The sequence below is a fragment of the Brassica napus genome, chromosome A8, assembly GCF_020379485.1.
Source record: "Brassica napus cultivar Da-Ae chromosome A8, Da-Ae, whole genome shotgun sequence".
NCBI lineage: Eukaryota > Viridiplantae > Streptophyta > Magnoliopsida > Brassicales > Brassicaceae > Brassica > Brassica napus.
In genome coordinates, this window is record NC_063441.1 from 16,449,929 (window position 1) to 16,468,389 (window position 18,461).

The following is an 18,461-nucleotide window of genomic DNA, read 5'->3' on the forward strand; positions in this document are numbered from 1 at the left end:
CATATCTCCACATACATAGCGAAATTTTCTACTAATCATATTAAATTCCATATTTTAATTCTACAAGTAACCAACATTTTCAATATAAAATACCCTATAATCCATTAGTTTACTAAATTAATAAACTAAAAAGATATCAACAACTAATAAGCCAGTGATTCGCATATCTCAGCTGATAATTATTATCAGACTTAGTGCTAATGAGATTTTGCTTTTGTAACTAAACAAAAAAACAGCATACGACGGAAAGGCTTTCAAGTTTCAACGATTAAAAAGCGTTTAAAGTACGGACCCAATTACAATATAAGAACTCGAGAATCTAAGTCTTCAAGGATCCATGAGGGTACACACCAAACATTTTTCTCAGTTTCTTCTGCTAAAGCGTAGTAATAAACATTTTTGTACTTTTTTCACTTCACGATGAGTTGCCATCTGCTTTGTTTGAAGACTCGGGAGCTAGCTTCTTCGATGGATTTGACTCTGCAGAGGTTGCGTTCATCAAAACACGCTTCACTCCTCTTCCAACAACACCCAAATGAGTAACACCTGATGATGATGCTGTTCCTCCTCCTGCTGCACCGGTGTGAGCAGTGGAGACTGTAGGCGACTCTAAGTCTTTCCCGTTGTTTGCGGTTCCCATCCGAGAAGAGCTCATTTCACCAGCAACAGCAGGAACAACCTTATCCCCAGCATTTGGCTTAGCTGATGCCATGCCCATCAGCTCAGCAAGAAGTTGCTTTGGGTTCTCTGCCTGTTGTTTCAAGTCCTCAAGCTGCATGGAATGAAAAATGACATTAGTATGGGTTTCTACAGTTTTTTTTTTGACAACCGAATGGTAAATTTCACTTGCCTTCTTTTCAAGGTCTTCTGCCAGACCAGATAAGACTCCGATCTCAGCTTCTTTGTCTGAAGCAGACTTATCAATGTATGGAACATTGGATGATTGTTGGATTCCTTCCTCGATCTCAGAGACAGTTGAGGAAGTTGCTGAAGCAGATGGACCCTTGATCTCATTAGTGAGCCTCTCCATCCTAGCTTTGCAGATTAACAGAGCCTTTTGACAATATGGTATCGCTTCCTTAGGCTGGCATCCTGTCTCTAGACAGATGCATATGCGGAAGTTTCTAAAACGTTCAAGTTAAGTTCACCACAATGCACGGAAAATTTTAAAAAAAGCAAGATCATATATCAAAGGATACAGTTCGGCTGTGTGTCTACTGTCGGGTTCAACAAGTCGCTCTAGGATGGACAGAGCATTCTTGTAGTCACTCAGCGAAGTCTCGATGTCCTCTACGTTATATTAAACAATTCAAAATCGTTAATGAGAAAATGGGACGTTACGACGATGAAATAGGAGAGAAATTAACCTCTCTCCAGGGAAATTTCAGCAAGGGTAGAGAGAATATCCACTTTCTCCATTGTATCAGTTGCCTGTTTGTCAGTAATAGCTCTTGCGATGTCAAGCATTTTCCAGGCCATATCCAAATCAGACTCGTCTTCATCGGCATCAGCATCAGATAGGTCATCGTCTTGACTATCTTCACCAGCCTCTCCTTGCTCTTGACCACCAGAACCTGAAAAAAAAAGGAGAGAGAGAGAAGCAATGCTCAGAAACATTTAAAGACACAATCTTTTTATAGACCAATTTGAGAGATATAATAAGACACTGTAACCAAAAAGTCTGCTTCAACATAACAAAAACGAGTCCTTTGCTCCATCAACCAAAGGTTATATTATGTGACACCAAGAAACACCCATTGCATTTGAATCCATAAACATAAGGGCAAATCTATAGAAGTAAGAATTCCAAAGTTCCAGACTTTCAGTACCTTCTTGGCCACCACTTGAACTCCCCTGTCTCTCCGGGTCACTTGACACAACAGACGCAGCCAAAGTTTCACCATTTGCAGTGTCCTTATCGCTAGACTCCTGCTGAGTTTCACCTTCTTTCTTAGGCATGTTACCAAGCGGATCAGCTTCAGCCTGGGCCTTCTCCAGTAAAGCTGATCCATATTTGTAATAAGCATTAACACACTCAGCAGCAAGCTCACCATAATGTGCAACCCTAAACACACAACAAGCAACGCAAATGAAAGTTCCATTAAGTAAATTCTCAAATCAAATCTTCCAGGAATGTGAAAATGGATACCTAATCTCGAGGGCGCGGCTGAAGCAATCGACAGCTTCGGCGAAATCCATCTCTTTCAAGAACACAGAGCCTTTCTCAGTGAGCTCATCGGCGAACTCGAGCGTCTTCTCACGCTCCTCTTCGGAGACGATATCAGTAACAGCACTCTCCGCCGCGTTGTTGTTGTTGTTGCAGGACGATTCGGCGCCGCCTTGAGCAGCGGATCCGACGGTGGCTTCGATCGAGGCTTGGTTAGGTTCTAGGGTTTGCGCGAGTTCCGTCACGGAGGCTTCAGATGCTGATGCTGCTTCGTCAACCATAGCTGAGTGAATTTGAAATTGGGAGAAGAAAGGAGAGAAACGCGAAATTGATTCCAACCCTAAACCCACTCTTCCTCCTTTTTGGCGGACTTAGCAAAATAGTCAGTCAATGTCGTGAAGGTTTTGTAAAATGACTCCACGAAGAATGTGGATGTTGATGAAGGTGAAGATGTGGCCCAACTCCAAGGCCCATCATAGATAGTTTTCTGGATGAACCGAATCAATTCAAAATTATAATTTGATTGGTACAGTTTCTATCAAAACGAACCAAAATTTGGTTTTTACTAAAGTGACAAATAAGTTTTAGTAACCCGCCCTTATGTTTATTCATGCCTTTGTAATTTCGTCGGCTCTGAAAGGATTGTGATCTTTGCCGGCTTTTGGCTCCGTAAGAAATGTGTTCCTTGCCAGCTTGTATAAAAACTTTCATGTAGTACTCCAGTTCAAGTTTAATGAAATTCACAGATGATAAAAAAAAACATGAATCTTTATCACATAATTTTTTTCTGATTAGTAAATGTTTATTGTATTTCTTTTAATTCATTTGAAGTAGTCTAAAATAAACTTTTACAAAGAGAGATACTACCCACAGATGATGTATTCAACTGCCTAATAAAACTATGATTACACTAGTTTAATATCTTGAGATTGTTTCAAATTAGGATGGTTTAACCCTTCAAAATCCGCCTAGAAATCCGTGTGAATTAAATAAAATTTTATTTTAGACGCAATTTTATCATTAGGCAACTTACTAATCAAAAGCCAGAATCATCAAAATTTAGAACATTGGTTAGAAAGGAAATGTAAATAATTTGGAATTAAACAACAAAGTTTCAAATTATGTAGACATGTACAATATCTACCATGTGGTCGTGGGCTATAATGCTTAAGACTAATAACAATGGGGTTGTTGAATTATTTTTTTAATAGTATTGATGATTACAAAAGGACTGTTGAAAAAAAAAATGTTGATTCATTGTTGTTGAAATTATTCACTCGTTGAATACTTACAAGTTGGATTCATTTTTACTTTTTTTTAATCTCATCTTAAATATTTAAGATTTTTTTTTTTTTTATATTCTCTTCGTTCCTAAATGTAAGATATTTAGAAAATTTTTTTTGTTCTAATATATAAGATGTTTTCATATTTTTAGATAGTTTTAACTTCATCAAAATCTATATAACCAATCAAATTTAATAGTTCTCATTTTTAATTGGTTGAATTATTTTTAATTTATAATTTTAATGATAGCTTTTATATAAAAAATATTTTTTTTAATATACGTCTTATATTTAGGAACGGAAGGAGTAATAATTATATTTTTGTAAAAAAATATATATTAAAATTTACCATTTTGTGTTTTATAAAAAAATATTAATTCATTTGATTCAAATACAGAAAAAAAAATATTTTTACTAAACAAATAATGGTGGGTTAGTATGTTAAATTTTGTTAAATGAAAGTATTGTAGAATAGAAGGTGGAAAAATGTTAAATTAATAGGCGGAAAGAAAAATATGATGTGTAATGTTTTTTTGTAACACAAAATGTGTAATGTTAAAATGTGTAAGATAAGGTGTTTAATCATTTTTTTATTTTATTTTTTTGTTTATATCACCTAACTATGCAAATCTCGTGGTTTCAAACTACATTAATAGATTCATATCAGTGAGTCAGTTTTTCTAGATAATACATATCAATAATTCAATAAAGAAAATCTCGAATCGCTATCTTGTCATTTTAAGGCAAAAAAATAATATATCTTCTAGTACGATTTTATGCAATAATAGATTCTTTTTCATTATTGGTGTTAAAAAAAAGGATTCTTTTCATTACTATTCTCAAATTGGGTTAGATTGGAGAAAACGAAGCATTACAAAAGACAAAGGTTGTGATTGTCTTCATCCTCTGTTTGCCAAGGTAATTATCAAACAGATTGATAGATTTACTTTCACAAGACTGAGTATAACTATTAAACAAAAATTTTGATTGATCAGTTTCCTCCTATGAAGTATTATGATTGACAGTATTATGATTTTGGATGCATCATCACTATGCATAGTATTATGATTTGATCTTTCAAAGCTCAAAATCCACCACTTGTCTCTTCTTATCAGACTCACCTCTCCAGCTACGCCCATCAGACTTCTCCTCCTCCTCATCATCCTCTGAGATATGACTACCATTATTATTGAACAAACCTCTACCAACAAGCGGGCTTTGTGGAGAACCTGATCTTGACAAACTTATTAAGCTCTGTGTTTCCCTAGGCTGATCCGAGGATGACAAAGGATGCTTACGGATATGCATTCTATATTTCTGCAATAGCATATCATTCCACATACTATCAAAATCATTCATTCACACATCAAAGTTTTAAGTTTGTTAAAGAACTTTTATTTACTTGTAAATGGCTCTTGACTTCATCATTGGTTAATCCATCAACTTTCATCTCATCTCTAATCTGCTTTGGTGTGGCCACTGGTATCACAACAACAGCATAATCTCAGTATAACCAATTAATGGAGAATTGAGTTACAAAGTTGGTTCCTTTTTTTTTTGATTAAGGACTAACCTTGTGACCCTCCAATCCTACGAAGAGCATCAACGAATCTCCGGTGAAGATCCTGTGACCATCTCCTTCTCTGCTCTTTCTTCGGAATGTGGTGATGACTCTGTAAAGGTTTGTTGAATTGATGATTCTGCTCAGTTCTGTTACAGTCCATCATCGGAGTCATGAGAGACAGAGGAGCTGGAGGAGGCTTAAATGGCAGAAATGCCCCTCCCCGATTAAGGTTATTACATGTCTGAAATGGAGTCTGAGTCACACACCGATCTTCTTCTTTATTTGTCTGTAAGAAAGAATAAAAAAAAAACAGAACATGATCAAAGGTTAATTAAGATCAGACAAAACATAAAAAGGTTTGATTTTTACTGTGAATTACCGAGTTAGAGTTGGAGATCCATAACTGGGCAGAGCTCATCCAGTTCTTCTTATTATCATTTTCCAATTTTGACCCTTGACCCACATCCAATTTACCATTTGATGCCATCATCACTGATGAAGCCTCTTCCTTTAACCTCTCAATCGCTACACAGAGGAATCATTTTGGTTATACAAAAACACACAAACAAAATTGAGAATCGAGAGAGAGAGAGGCACCTACCTTCGTTCAATAAGAGCATGCATAGAGGAAGCTCCCGTTTAAAAACATCGATTTTTTTCCTCTCTTCCTCCAATTTTCCGACATAAACATCGATCTCAGACAGCTTCGAATGATTGTCTTTGATCCTCGACACTTCATCGAGAAATTGAGATAAGGGTTTTGCAATAGAGTACATGGAAAGATTCAAATTAAGACTCATCCTTCGATCCTTATCTGTCTGAACCATCGAAAGCTATAAATACAGAGAATGCTAAAAGACAAGGCGTTTATATAGAAGAAGTGAGATAACAAGAAGAAGAGATTAGGGAAGAAGAAGAAGGACGCGGAAAATTGTAACCGCTGTAAATAAGTGGAATCTCGAGGGCGTTTGTGTAAACTGCTTTAATTAGATTTGTCTTTAAATGGAATGAAGAATCTTTTTGTGATGGCCTATACACACGCGGCGAATCGTTACACTAACTTGTATATTTATTCTCTTTTTATTTATTTATTTTTGATTCTTTTCCAATTTTAATATCCAATTTTAGGAAACTTATTACTATTTGAGTATTCTCTAGTGCTTATTGTTCAAGATTCTCATATTCCTCTATCTTGAAGTTAATGTTTTCTTTTTTAGAAAAAAAGGATTGTGAAAGAATGTATGGTGGTACTATACTATTCTATGCATAACTAATAAGGTTGTACAAATCTCACCGAATATATGTTTTATAAGAAATAATGGTAAATAGAGTATTATATATAATATGTTGTACTTTGATGATTGACTTTAAAAATTAGATTCTTAGAGCATCTCCAATATATTACTTCATATTTTATTCTAAAATGGTGCAACAGTAAAATAGAGTAAAGTTTTACTCTAATGTATTACTCAATTTTCTACTCTAAAAATAATATATTTTATTAAAAATTGTTAATAATACTGTATAGTTATAAAAAGATAATAATTAACCCCAACTATTTTACGTTTACAAAAATTATTTAAAATATAATTTATTTAAATTAAACATTTATTATTAAAAAGTACAAAAAATCATAAAAATAAAATAAAAGACAATATATATGTTGGTTTAATAATGGCATTAGAATATTTTTCTCACAAATGATCAACTAATGCATTTCGTAATGAAACATACCTTCTTTATCTTTGATATTCCTAAATCGAACAAGAAAATTTTGAAAGCAGACATATTCATCTTCTGCAATTTCGATATCTTGATATCTAGAGGTGGAGCTTCTCTTACAAGTTCAGTTGGTGCATCGAATTCACGCTCATCCTCAATTATCATGTTATTTAAAATTATACATGTAGTCATGTAACACATTTTTTTCCAAAACCGAACAGGTCTTTTCACAATAGTGAAACACAATTGTAGATCTTTTTATGTTATCTTTATTTTATATTATTATTATTTTTTAATTATAGTATATACTTTTATGTAAAATTATTAAATAATGGAATATCTTGTTTATTTATGTTATTGTATCATTTTAAAATATTATTGAAGTAAAAAAAATTAAAAATATTAAAGATTTAAAAGACCATTTCACAGATAAAAATTTCAACACCAAAATGGAGTAATCCTAGCCATTACTCCATTTTGGGGTTGAAAATGGAATAGGGTTGGAGAAGATTTTACTCCAAAATAATGTTTGGAGTAGAAAGTAGAGTAGGTTTGAGATGCCCTTAGAAACAAAACACTAGGTGTCAAGATATATACATGATTGGGTGTATAATATTATAGAGATTGATTTGAACTTATTTCTATATTAGTTTATATATATATATATATATATATTTATTCTGAAATATAAGGAAAAATAGCAGTCATATTATCGAATATTAATTTAAATATAATTTAAAATTTAAAATAATTATCATTATCTTTATATCATAAAATTATGTAAATTTTGTATTTTCATAAAATTTGCATATGCAATTTTCACATTTTTGAAAATTAATACATAGCTTACATATCTTGTACCATGCTCTATATATATTTTAAAAATAATTGCACCATGCTATATAACGTGTACACTGTGCACTCTGCTACACAACTTATGCATCATGTAGCATGCTTAAGTATCTTTTTTTTTTAGAAAGCATGCTAAGTATCTTAACATTATGCAGTATATTATGCAACTTACTATGTCACATACATTTTTTTTATAAACAGCTATGTACGTAGTTTGCCAATTATAGAGACATAGTCAACTATATACCAAATAAACAATGATCATATAAAAGATTTGTAACAGTTTTTACCAAATTTTTTTTTTTGTAACAGCAAAGCCCTTTCTCAAAAAAAGAAAAAAAAATTGTAACAGCAAATTATGATTGAATAGGAACTGAATTACCGAACATAAGAAAAAGGAATTACTGAACATAAAAATTGTGTTTGTAATATCTATCTCAAATATGGTGTGAGCATCTCTAACCATACTATATAAATATGGTGTGAGCATCTCTAACCATACTATATATTTTCTGCAAAATGAAGTCAGAAATGAAATAATGAACAAAAAATCAAACATTATTCCATTTATACTCAAACCTTGTTTTAATGGAACATAATCACTCGTATGTGGCGATGATACTGTCGATTTTTTAATTTAAAAATCATTGGAGAGAAACCCCCCCCAAAAAAGGTTAAAAAAGGTTAAAATTCGGCAGTCTCGTTTACTATACACCATCCATTTACATTCACATTAAGATACAGTTTAAAGAAATCACGTAACCATTGAAATTATACTATAACTTTAGAGTGCTTTTCATGTGTTTGGTTGCTTATCTTTTGCGCTTTGTTTGTCTAAATTTCTTTAGTGGATTATAAGCAAGTGGACATTTCATATGGAGACTCTTAATCTCGACCCGCCGGACATCCTAGTCAATCAAAAAAAAATAATAACGGACTATTTATTCAAAGTAGATTGTATATATTGTAGTATATATCGCAACAAGTCGCTGCAACACTAGCAAATTAGCAATTAGCAAAACAGATCTTTCGTACATTCCATTGTAAAAGATCCCAAGTTGCAAAGCAACTTTATTCAACCCTTTTTCCTGATAGCCAAACACAAATTTCTCCCAATTTCATATAATTTAGCTTTTACAAATAATGTTTTGATTCCTGTAACCAAAAATATTCCGGAATACTCCCTATGACGTACCACAAAGGAATCTAACGGACGGACATAGAGAAACGGCTAGTACAGCCAACTATGCTACAACACATGTCCAACTAATCTAGAATTTTTCAAGAGAATCGTTTTTCTTTGAAGGAGGAACTGAAACGTATCGAGTTGTGATAATTAAGGACGTCGAGAGATTGATACCGTTGATTGATTATATTCTCTCTCGTGTCTTCTCGTCATCACATATCCTTAACCTTTTGTTTTCGTTCTTGCAAGGATATAGCTTTTGCTCTGTCTATCTAATTTGAGGATAAGGTTCGTCGGTTTCTAGCTGCAAGAATCCACTGGTAATAATTTTTTTTTGGTGAACAATAATCCAATGATTCGACTATTAATTCTCGTTTCAATCTTCAAACTTCGGAAAAATCAGATTCATAACATTTGTCATCAATCTTTGAATATAATATACATATATATATACACGGACTAATTTGATGATGGTATACGTCCCCTAAGTTTCACACTTAAAATTTTAATTCAAAACCAAATACATATTAAGAAAAGTCATTTTTGATCTTGAACTGAATCCATGCAAATCTTTTGACGTATGAAAGTAAGTTATTTTGGCCACATTTAAAGCAGTGATTGTAGCCGTCAGAAAATTGAAAATCATAATCCTATAAACCATAAGATGAATGCTTTAAGTACTGATCAGTGATCACCATCAACTGGTTAAACATCGTAAAAACGAAGAAGTTACATTTGCTAGGCTATTTTATGAAATGAAACAATAATAAGACAGAATGATTACATATATGTTTAGTGTCTTAATACTATATTCCGAAGATATTGTTGGTAATTGGTAAACAATCGATATATGCAGTTTCAAAGATTCTTTCATTCTCTACAACTAAAAAGCTGAACGTTTTGGATGGTCGTAGTTTTATCATGTAAAGGTGCTGTTTTCTTGTGAAATACAAGGAACAAAGAGAAAGAGTGATTCCATTTTTATATAACAAAAAGACAAGAAGATTCCATTTTCAAAACAAAAAGAAACCTTTTGTAGGGAATGTATAGTATGATTTAATAGTGTCAGCAACAAATCCGTTGTCGTCCAGCGGTTAGGATATCTGGCTTTCACCCAGGAGACCCGGGTTCGATTCCCGGCAACGGAGCTTTTTACCTCTCTTTTTTTTTGCGTTAGAAAAAACTTATAGTGCGTTCTTGGGGTTTAGGTGGTTTTAATCTGCCGGTTATGTTGCCGGCACGAGATATTTACTTAACAAGTGTTCAATTATAATAAGCCTTTCATTCTTTTTTTTTATAGTCTTCGTGAAGATGAATCATTGCAATGAGGGATAGTTAGGTAAAATATTCACAGATTGATATATTCAAGAGAAACATGTCGTCCTCTTCATGAAGACAATAACACTTTCTAGATGATACACTATTCACTTTTGTTCCCTGTGACTCTACTTTTGAGAACATACAATCATCAATTCAATGAATGAGTGATCTGTTTTTCAACTTTCACCAAACCAGCAAGTGAAACACGATGAACTCAAGGCTTTTGTCTAACGTCGTGAAGTTCGGGATTTGAACCTGGAAGGTCTCTGCAACGAAAGAGGAAATAAAAGGTTCAGTTTCAGACATTTCTCCAGGGAGGTCAGGTGAGTCAAAAAAGAGAGTTTGAAACCGAAGAGATGTACTTACTGTCAGAGAACTGAACTTGGCTCCTGAACCAGGTGAAGGACCTAAAGAGAAACAGATAACACAACTTGAGATTAAGACAAAGACAAACCTCTATACAAACTGTATCGTATTATGACTTTGTTGTACCTGCAAACTGTGGAGGCGTAGCAGGATTTGATGGAGATGGCGGGCCAAACAAAGATCCAGAAGCTGGTGGAGCACCGAAAACTAGTCTAACTGGTGTAGCAACGAGAGAAGACGAAGGTGCTGAAGCAGGTGTGTCAGGAAACAAGCCAGCTCCTGACCTTGGTAAGGCTGCAGGTGTTTGTGGAGCATTTGAAGACCCTGGAGTCGCTGAGTTATTAATAAACCCAGTAACTTGTGTTCTTGTACTAGTAGCAACAGGTAGATGGAGAGTTGGGTGGACCCTCTTAGCAGCAGCTTCCTGTTTCGCTGTTTCCCTTCGATCAGCCTCAAGAAACGGATCATTGCATTCTCCTCTCCGTCGCTGGTCAGCAAGATACGCTGTTCTCATCGATTCAATGTACTGGTGAATATTCTCTACCTGAAACACAACAAAATTTAAAACCGCTTACACGTGGTTTCTAAACTGAAGGTTCAGGATAACAAGTTAGTTACCTTAGCAGCCACATGAACAAAGAAGGCATGCACATTAGACATGACATTCGGAAGAGATTCCAAAACTAAAACATGTCGATTATACTTGTCAGAATCCAAAGCAAGTAACTGCTCCAGCTCCTCAACCCATTGCCGGCACTGGCCAAGATACTTCTCAAATCTCACAACTGTTTGGAGAAGAAAAGCTGTAGGCTTCTTAGGGATCCCACGGTAAAAGTAAGAAACTTGAACTGCTTGTTGTTCACCAGAGGAAGCTGGAGCTGAGTTAACTCCCTGTCCCTGCGCCTGAGGTTGCTGAGAATCACCACCACTAACAACAACAGCTCCTCTTCCTCCTCCTCCTCCTGGTTTAGAACGTCGGGATCTTGGCTGTAGCATCATGAAAGACCCAACAGCAACCTCTGAGTTACGAAACATATCTTTAACAGCCAACATAAGCTCGTGGAGAACAGCTTTCTGTCTGTCCATGGTAGTATTAATCCCACCAAGCTCCTACAAGTTTTATAAAAGACTGAGATAACTCACAAGAACAGTTCCTATATGATAATTAAGTGAATCATAATCATCTAAGAAACCTGAACAATGCGGCTTGCATCAAACCCAAAGCCTTCACTGGATAGAGACAAATCGTCAAGACGATTGCATTGATCTAACCTCTGGCTTTCACTACTGTACTCCAATATCTTCTTTCTAAGGATATTCACACAAACAATAAGATCAAGGTATCGTTAACCACGAAGAGCATCGAAAGATTCTAAATCTAACGAACTACGTTCTTCAAGATTTTGGCAATTGAACAAAGAAGAGCAATACTCAATCTCAAGGAGAAGTTTCTGAGAATCGGGATGAAGATCAGTCCACTCGGTGCTGTAACTCGCCGGAGCTTCATCGTTCGTGAACAAATACAGCTGCTGCTGCTGGAACTGTTGCGGCTGAAACGACGGTGGTTGCTGTTGCTGCGGTTGCGGATGAGAGAAGAAGGAGATGCTCTGCGGCTGAGGCGTCTGTTGCGGAGTCTGAAACGGTGATTGAGGTGTCTGCTGATGTCGCTGTGGGGTAGAGAATGGATTGAACGACGACATTGCTGGATGATCGACGGCTAACGGAATCTAGGGTTCGTATATCGCCGGCGAGGACTTTGGAGTCGAGGGAAAGATATTCAAAAGCCCTCTTTAAACAAGTGGAGGGAAAATATATAAATTAGTATTTAATGGCTTTAATTCACGTTTTTAACAAACTGGAGGGCTCTTTTGCAAATAAAGAAATATCTAATGAACTGTCAACTAAAACAAAACTGTAATGGCATTGAAGAAGAAGCACACGAGGATTTTGGAATCTTTAACGAGTTTTATTTTCTCTGTGGCTGCTTCTTGGCCCCGGTGACAAGTCGGAGAGCTTGGCTGGAGTTGTTGAGGATTGAAGATGATCTAGGGACTTGTGCTTTACGCTTCTTTAAGAAATCTAACCCTGTTTTCAAGCATTCTGGTGGTGGAATCTCCTTGTATAACGTCTCAATACTGCCACACACACACACACACACACAAGAGAGAGACAATGACATCAAATCAAATCAAAGAGTGGTTATAGAGTTTGTAAGAACCACGAAGATGATCATTACCCTGAGCTCTTTCGCTTTTTCTTTCTCGGGTGGTCTTTGTTGGCCTCCTCTTCTTCAGAATCCGAACTGTTTTTCTGTCTGTAAACGAGAGAAATTGTCAATCTTAAGTCCATTTTTCTTTAAGCACAAGGAAAAGGGATATAGAGTTTATATTACTTATCCCGCTGTGCAAGAAAGTCAATGATGTTTTTGGAAAGGAACCCCTTGTTTGCAAGAGCTTCAGGGTCTTCCTCATGCTCTTCTTCCTCTTCTATATCTTCGAAAGTTTCAACCTTTCGTGGTTTCCTTGGCGTTATCTTCTCTGCTAAACGCCTTCGACTCTCTTTCTTCTCGCGGGCAACCCTACAGAAGAGAAAGCAATCTCATTTAAGTAATCTATAGATTTCTAACTGAACAAATTCCACAAAAAAAGAGCAAAGTACTAATCTTTCAAGACAGTTACATCTTCCTCCATCAACTCCTAACCCAACACAAGCTTCAAAAGAGGGAAGGTGGTGAGAATACAAACCTAGCCTTATTCTCTCTCTCTATCTTCCTCAAGGCTGCATCTTCCAACTTTGCCTGAAAAAAAAAAAGCAAAACCCATTAGACGCTAAGCTAATGCAATTTCGACTTTACTGTTTCAGCTTAATCCACATAAAGACGGAAACATACCTGTTCCTGTGTGAATTCCTCCGGTGCACCGTCGGAGTCTGAGTCGGAGTTGTGGTCTTTGTTATCTGACATCTGATTATTATCTTCTTCTTCTTCACCGGTGCTTTCTTCTCCGTCAGACGACGACACGCACTAGGGTTTATTGGTTTAACGGCTCTGCAATTTCTCAAAACAAACGATTCCGATTCCAAGAGTTAGTTGCTTTTTCTCCTTTATGGTGGATTGCTATTGGGCCCTTGTTACAGCTTTTGTAAGCCCATTCATTAATCAAGCAAGTAAAACTAGTTATTCGATTTAAAATAACAACAGCTGGAATAGCTCAGTTGGTTAGAGCGTGTGGCTGTTAACCACAAGGTCGGAGGTTCGACCCCTCCTTCTAGCGTTCTTTTTTATGTTTCCTTCTAGTATTTTTTTGTTTTTGTTTCATTTCATAGTTACCCAAATCTGTTGAGTTTCACATCTGGTAGAATACTCACCTAGACACATTAATCCTCTATGAAATCAAGAGAGAGAGAGAGAGAGTTCTTGTTTGTTACATGGAGATCACACTCACATTTTTTCTTTCTTGAATACTGTCATCCTACTGTCAAAAGTCGTTCAAAAAAAGAATAGTGTCATACTACTGTCATCCTAAACAATGAAGTATTATTGTGTGAATCTGGACTATATACTTCTGTGTCTTCCTACATATTAAATACTTTAGTACGTAACTTTCACATGAAAGAAGTTTAAAGGCAAAAAAAAGAAGGTTATATACTATCAAGCTGGCCCAAACACCCACATGGTATGAGACAAGAATGCTATCAGCAAAAATGGCAAGAGACAAGAAAAAAACAAATGAGACAAAATCTACTCTAAATTGTATGAACAAATAAATGGTGTACACATATAATAACATTGCAGATAAAACAAATGAGACAAAGTCTAGTCTAAAAACAAATAAATGGTGTACACATATATATAGCATTGTAGATAAAATCAATTGAGAATAAATTGCTATCACTCTATAGTTTATTCACTTTATTGTAAAGAACACAAACATATGACTATATATCTACTCTCAGCCAACCAATAACAAATTTTAACTTTTGCTCTACTTTACACTCTCCAACCCAAATCTATACAAGGTTCCACTTCCACATTTTTGAAACATTATTATCATTACAAATCATCAAACCTTTTTTTCATTGATGCAAAAGCAACCTGAAACTGAAGTCATATGGTACTACTTGAACCAACGCCATGAGTGATTCTTTGTTCTTTCTTTCCACACACTTCATAGCTTCTTCTCTGAGTTTATCAGGCAACTGAAGGCAAACCCAATCTAACAAAGATTCCACATCTTTTGCAAAATCTAGCAAATACCAATCTAATACCTTTGGAATCATTAGTTTGTTCTTCTTTGAGATCCATACAGATGCTTGAAGATAATCCCTCTTTGCAGCTTCTAACTCTTTTTCTACACTTGCTGCTGTATAAACCCTTACCTAAATACCAAAAACAAGTTGTGTGTGAAAATGCTATAAACTTTTCCAAATTTGAGTGTGTATGATTCTAAAGCACACTTACAGCAGGAGAAGACCAGCTTCCACAGGAGAGAGCAAAAGTGACCAAAGGTTCTGACCATTCCAATCCAAATGTGCTATGAGCTTTCATCTCTTCATGTGTTGCAGTTTTGGGACAATTCTTTTTAAGAGAATAAGATAATAAGCATTAAATTCGGAGTCAGCATATAAAAATCAAAGAGAAGAAGATAACATAAACTTACAAACTTTAAGTGATATGGAAGTCTCAAGATGAAGTGTTCAATTGTGATAGCATTAAGTGAGTGTCCTCCTACAACTATTTTTGCCTGACACAACAAAGAAAAGATGATTATACTAAAACAGCAAACACAGTGAAGCACAATGGTTTCAAGTTTTGGTTTTGAGTATAAACCTTTTGCATAAGGGCAACAACCATCTCAGGGGTCTCAGGGATCCCATGCTCCAAGAAACCCTGTGAAGATAAATTGCAAACAAGACATCAGCCTTTTTTAACAACATCTTACAGACATGTCTCTCTATCTATCGTACTAAGAAGTCTCACATTCATCACACATGAGTTATAAGTATTTATCCAGAATGCAAGCTTCTGTTGGTGGCTAAGACCATCTAGATTTACAACTGAAAGCTTATTAAGCAGGAACCTGTAGATAGGAACAGTTACACAAACATGAGTTTAGAGTATTCAATTTCAATCATTCTAAAAAGACTTTCACAGTTTCATGTCATTTGTTTAGGCGAGATGAGATACTTACTTGAGACGATGGATCAGAAATAAAGCATTGATTCTTCTCCCAAGATTAATGGAAGATGCATCAACTGAGCAAAGATTCTTGTATGCACCAAGCTCTCTTGTTCTCCATTCTGAACAGTTACTATATGGATCCAACACAATGTCCTTGGACGAGCTAATCCTCAAGATAATACTCACCACGCATCTCAGTAATTCCTCTGAAACTCTGTTTGCTGCAGTTCCACTTTGCACCGGTTCCGAGACACTCTCCTGTGCTTTGTCTTGGTCTGCTAATCTATCATCTAGCTTACTCAAAGGTTTCATAAGTCTCTTCTCAGGTGATTCTTTAATCTTCTTGTCTTTTAAACCGTTACTAGAGGTCTGATTCTCTTTCCCTCTCACATCAACTGGCTTAGTAACAACACTGCTTACATTTGGTTTAGGCGATGCTTGTTTGTCATTAACTGTCTGATCAGAGGAGAAGAGTTTCCTACTTGAGATGCTTCTGCTAGGACTAAGAGACTGTTGATACTTTTTAGGAGGAGTGATCATAGATTTCAACTCATGTTGTGACATGGATTTAGATCTCTGGTGTTTAGTGCTTCTAACTGGAGAATTCTCGTTCAGACCGTTACTCTTTGAAGAAATGTAAACAGCTTCTTGGTATAGACCTTGTCTGAAGCTAACAACTTGCTCTTCTAACCGAACTACTTCCTCTTCAAGAACAGCTACTTCAGCAAGAAGCTCCAGTGTCTTTATCAGATAAAGAAACAAGATTCAGATACAAAGAAGCTCCAGTTTGATGATATTAATATTTTGGATCTTACATGTCGAGGGAGATAAGAGGGAAGACGAGGTAAAGCTCCTAAAGGTCTAGTGAAAGCTCTCTCCAATGCTCTATGCACATTCTCCTCTTGTCTCAGCTTCCTCTTTAGCTTATCAACCTGATCACAAAAAAAAAAAAAATTAGATGCGATTCATCATCAAATCAAGAAAGTTGTTTCTCAAGAACTTGTCATCATACATCTTGTAGCAAATCCATTTTCTTTTCTTTGTTAGCTCTGCGCCGATTAGCTAAAGTTTCATTGCCTTGGGACACCATCTTCTTCTTCTTTTCCTCCTTTGCGGATTTCAGAATACCACCAAACATTACTCATATAGAACAAAAAGGAGTTTGTAAAGAAACTATTGATAGTGGAAAACAACAAACAATCTTCTAGATAACAATTGAGTATCTATCACTTTCAATGTGACCAGTAACTTCACTAAGAATAACTATTCTATTAGTAGGATAGAAAATAAGCAAAGATTTTGTTGTGAAATAGTCCAATGTTGAAGCCAAGAATCTTAAAGAGATCACCAAGAAAGCAATCAAAATTGGGTTCAGAAGAATGGAAAGTGGTAGAGAGAGAGAAAGAAGAAAAGTTACTTGAGTGGTGACATGCTTCGAAGGAGCTTTCATGGAGGAAAAACCAGCTCGAACACTAGTGTTCATCGCTTATCTTTCTCTCTCTCTCTCTCTCTCTTCAACTATTGCTTTCTCTCTACTCTAACTGTGATATAAACCCAAGAGAGAGAGAGAGAGAGACCACATCAAGATAAAAAAAAAAACAAAACATAGAGACAGAAGTAAAAAGAAAGATAAGAGTTAAATGTTTTAAGTATGTGTCTGTAATAAAAAGTGTAGTACTAGCTCTTTGATATATGAAGACAGAGCGGGGAAACTTGAAGGTAAAGCGACCAAGAAGAAGCAGAGAATTGGTTTTAGTTGAAGCTTTGTGTTTCCCAAAGAACTACCATTGTTTTTTATTTAATCCATATAATGTATAGTTGTTGTATGTATAGATGACTTTGGTCATATAATCTCGAACAGAGCAAGGAAGAAAGTCAAGACACCACAGAATCTCTCATTGGATGTGAAGAAGTAGTAGATAACGACTTGATATCAACCATTTATGATGTCTTTAGATTTAGAAATTGTGAGAAATGAAAAGTATACTTTCTAGGAGTTGAATGAAGGATGTAAGATCTGAGTTAGTGAGGAGTTCTTGAGCTAGCTGGTTGGAAATTGTGAGAGATGTGGACAACCATAAAGAAACGACTTCTTTTGTCACTTATTAATTAAAATTTGGTATTTAGTGGCTTGGTGCTTTCGTTTTCTCTCAATCTTTTCAGTTCTTTCATTTATTTCATTTCAGTAGATTTTTTTTAAATGAATAATATAATGGTCCCAAATAGAATTATTTATTTATTTTTTAATTAAAAACCTATTTGTGAATTTTGCTTTACATTTCTAAATCTGAAATGCATCATTTCAAAGTCAATCTCATTTGCTAATTAGTTTAACTGGAGCCGAGCTTATAAATAACCAATTGATTATGGACTATATTTAACGTTTAAGTAATTGATTTGTAATAAGTTATGCAGGCTGCCTGTACTTAAATACAAGTGTGTTTTCAGAGTTAAATTATGATGCCTTTTAGAGAAAGCAAAGATAACGTGCTTATTAATTATGATGTTAGAAGAAAATAAATAAAAAGGTAAAAACTCTAAAGGTGCTGACATCTCCCTAGTATAACCTTTTTAACATTTGATTATTTTTCTTGATCAAACATTTGATTTTTCATTTCTCGCTTCTTCTGCTGTCAAAACGGGTGATTCGCATCAAAAAGGAGAGTGGTAGTATGTTATTATACCATCAATAATTTGATTATTTTAATCAACTAACAACGCTGTTATATAATTATTAATTAATGATAAGAAAAGAACCAGTGGATTAGGTATAAATTATGAACGTAAGTAAATGATACTTTGGCAGATTCAATCAAGCATTA

The 18,461-nt window shown here is 35.2% G+C and overlaps 5 protein-coding genes and 2 non-coding genes across 7 annotated transcripts; 2 read left to right on the top strand and 5 right to left on the bottom strand.

Moving 5' to 3' along the window:
* Positions 1 to 238: 238 nt before the first annotated feature.
* LOC106361427 (NASP-related protein sim3) lies at positions 239 to 2,576 on the bottom strand. Its single transcript, XM_013801165.3, has 6 exons — positions 2,150 to 2,576; positions 1,830 to 2,065; positions 1,368 to 1,574; positions 1,200 to 1,290; positions 851 to 1,124; positions 239 to 772 (listed from the first exon to the last, which is right to left on the bottom strand). Exons 1-6 carry the CDS (start codon positions 2,446 to 2,448, stop codon positions 416 to 418), a joined length of 1,464 nt encoding a protein of 487 aa, XP_013656619.2. The 5' UTR covers positions 2,449 to 2,576; the 3' UTR covers positions 239 to 415.
* A 1,743-nt stretch (positions 2,577 to 4,319) lies between these two features.
* Positions 4,320 to 5,956, bottom strand: BNAA08G15490D (transcription factor HHO5). The gene is made up of 5 exons (XM_013801167.3): positions 5,616 to 5,956; positions 5,394 to 5,539; positions 5,024 to 5,300; positions 4,853 to 4,929; positions 4,320 to 4,767 (listed from the first exon to the last, which is right to left on the bottom strand). Exons 1-5 carry the CDS (start codon positions 5,839 to 5,841, stop codon positions 4,528 to 4,530), a joined length of 966 nt encoding a protein of 321 aa, XP_013656621.1. The 5' UTR covers positions 5,842 to 5,956; the 3' UTR covers positions 4,320 to 4,527.
* Positions 5,957 to 9,850: 3,894 nt separating this feature from the next.
* On the top strand, positions 9,851 to 9,922 carry TRNAE-UUC. The gene has a single exon. It is a non-coding gene; the product is annotated as a tRNA-Glu (tRNA).
* Positions 9,923 to 10,106: 184 nt separating this feature from the next.
* Positions 10,107 to 12,245, bottom strand: LOC106361423 (nuclear pore complex protein NUP58-like). Its single transcript, XM_013801162.3, has 6 exons — positions 11,892 to 12,245; positions 11,654 to 11,768; positions 11,079 to 11,570; positions 10,587 to 11,004; positions 10,461 to 10,501; positions 10,107 to 10,360 (listed from the first exon to the last, which is right to left on the bottom strand). The coding sequence occupies exons 1-6, from the start codon at positions 12,158 to 12,160 to the stop codon at positions 10,322 to 10,324; spliced, it is 1,374 nt and encodes a 457-aa protein (XP_013656616.2). The 5' UTR covers positions 12,161 to 12,245; the 3' UTR covers positions 10,107 to 10,321.
* A 16-nt stretch (positions 12,246 to 12,261) lies between these two features.
* Positions 12,262 to 13,539, bottom strand: BNAA08G15510D (uncharacterized protein DDB_G0286299). The gene is made up of 5 exons (XM_013801164.3): positions 13,351 to 13,539; positions 13,205 to 13,257; positions 12,853 to 13,038; positions 12,697 to 12,774; positions 12,262 to 12,595 (listed from the first exon to the last, which is right to left on the bottom strand). The coding sequence occupies exons 1-5, from the start codon at positions 13,420 to 13,422 to the stop codon at positions 12,427 to 12,429; spliced, it is 558 nt and encodes a 185-aa protein (XP_013656618.2). The 5' UTR covers positions 13,423 to 13,539; the 3' UTR covers positions 12,262 to 12,426.
* A 119-nt stretch (positions 13,540 to 13,658) lies between these two features.
* Positions 13,659 to 13,732, top strand: TRNAN-GUU. The gene has a single exon. It is a non-coding gene; the product is annotated as a tRNA-Asn (tRNA).
* Positions 13,733 to 14,311: 579 nt separating this feature from the next.
* BNAA08G15520D lies at positions 14,312 to 17,685 on the bottom strand. The gene is made up of 9 exons (XM_013801160.3): positions 17,057 to 17,685; positions 16,652 to 16,747; positions 16,455 to 16,571; positions 15,650 to 16,380; positions 15,439 to 15,538; positions 15,289 to 15,348; positions 15,119 to 15,202; positions 14,920 to 15,036; positions 14,312 to 14,837 (listed from the first exon to the last, which is right to left on the bottom strand). Exons 1-9 carry the CDS (start codon positions 17,120 to 17,122, stop codon positions 14,535 to 14,537), a joined length of 1,674 nt encoding a protein of 557 aa, XP_013656614.1. The 5' UTR covers positions 17,123 to 17,685; the 3' UTR covers positions 14,312 to 14,534.
* Positions 17,686 to 18,461: the final 776 nt, after the last annotated feature.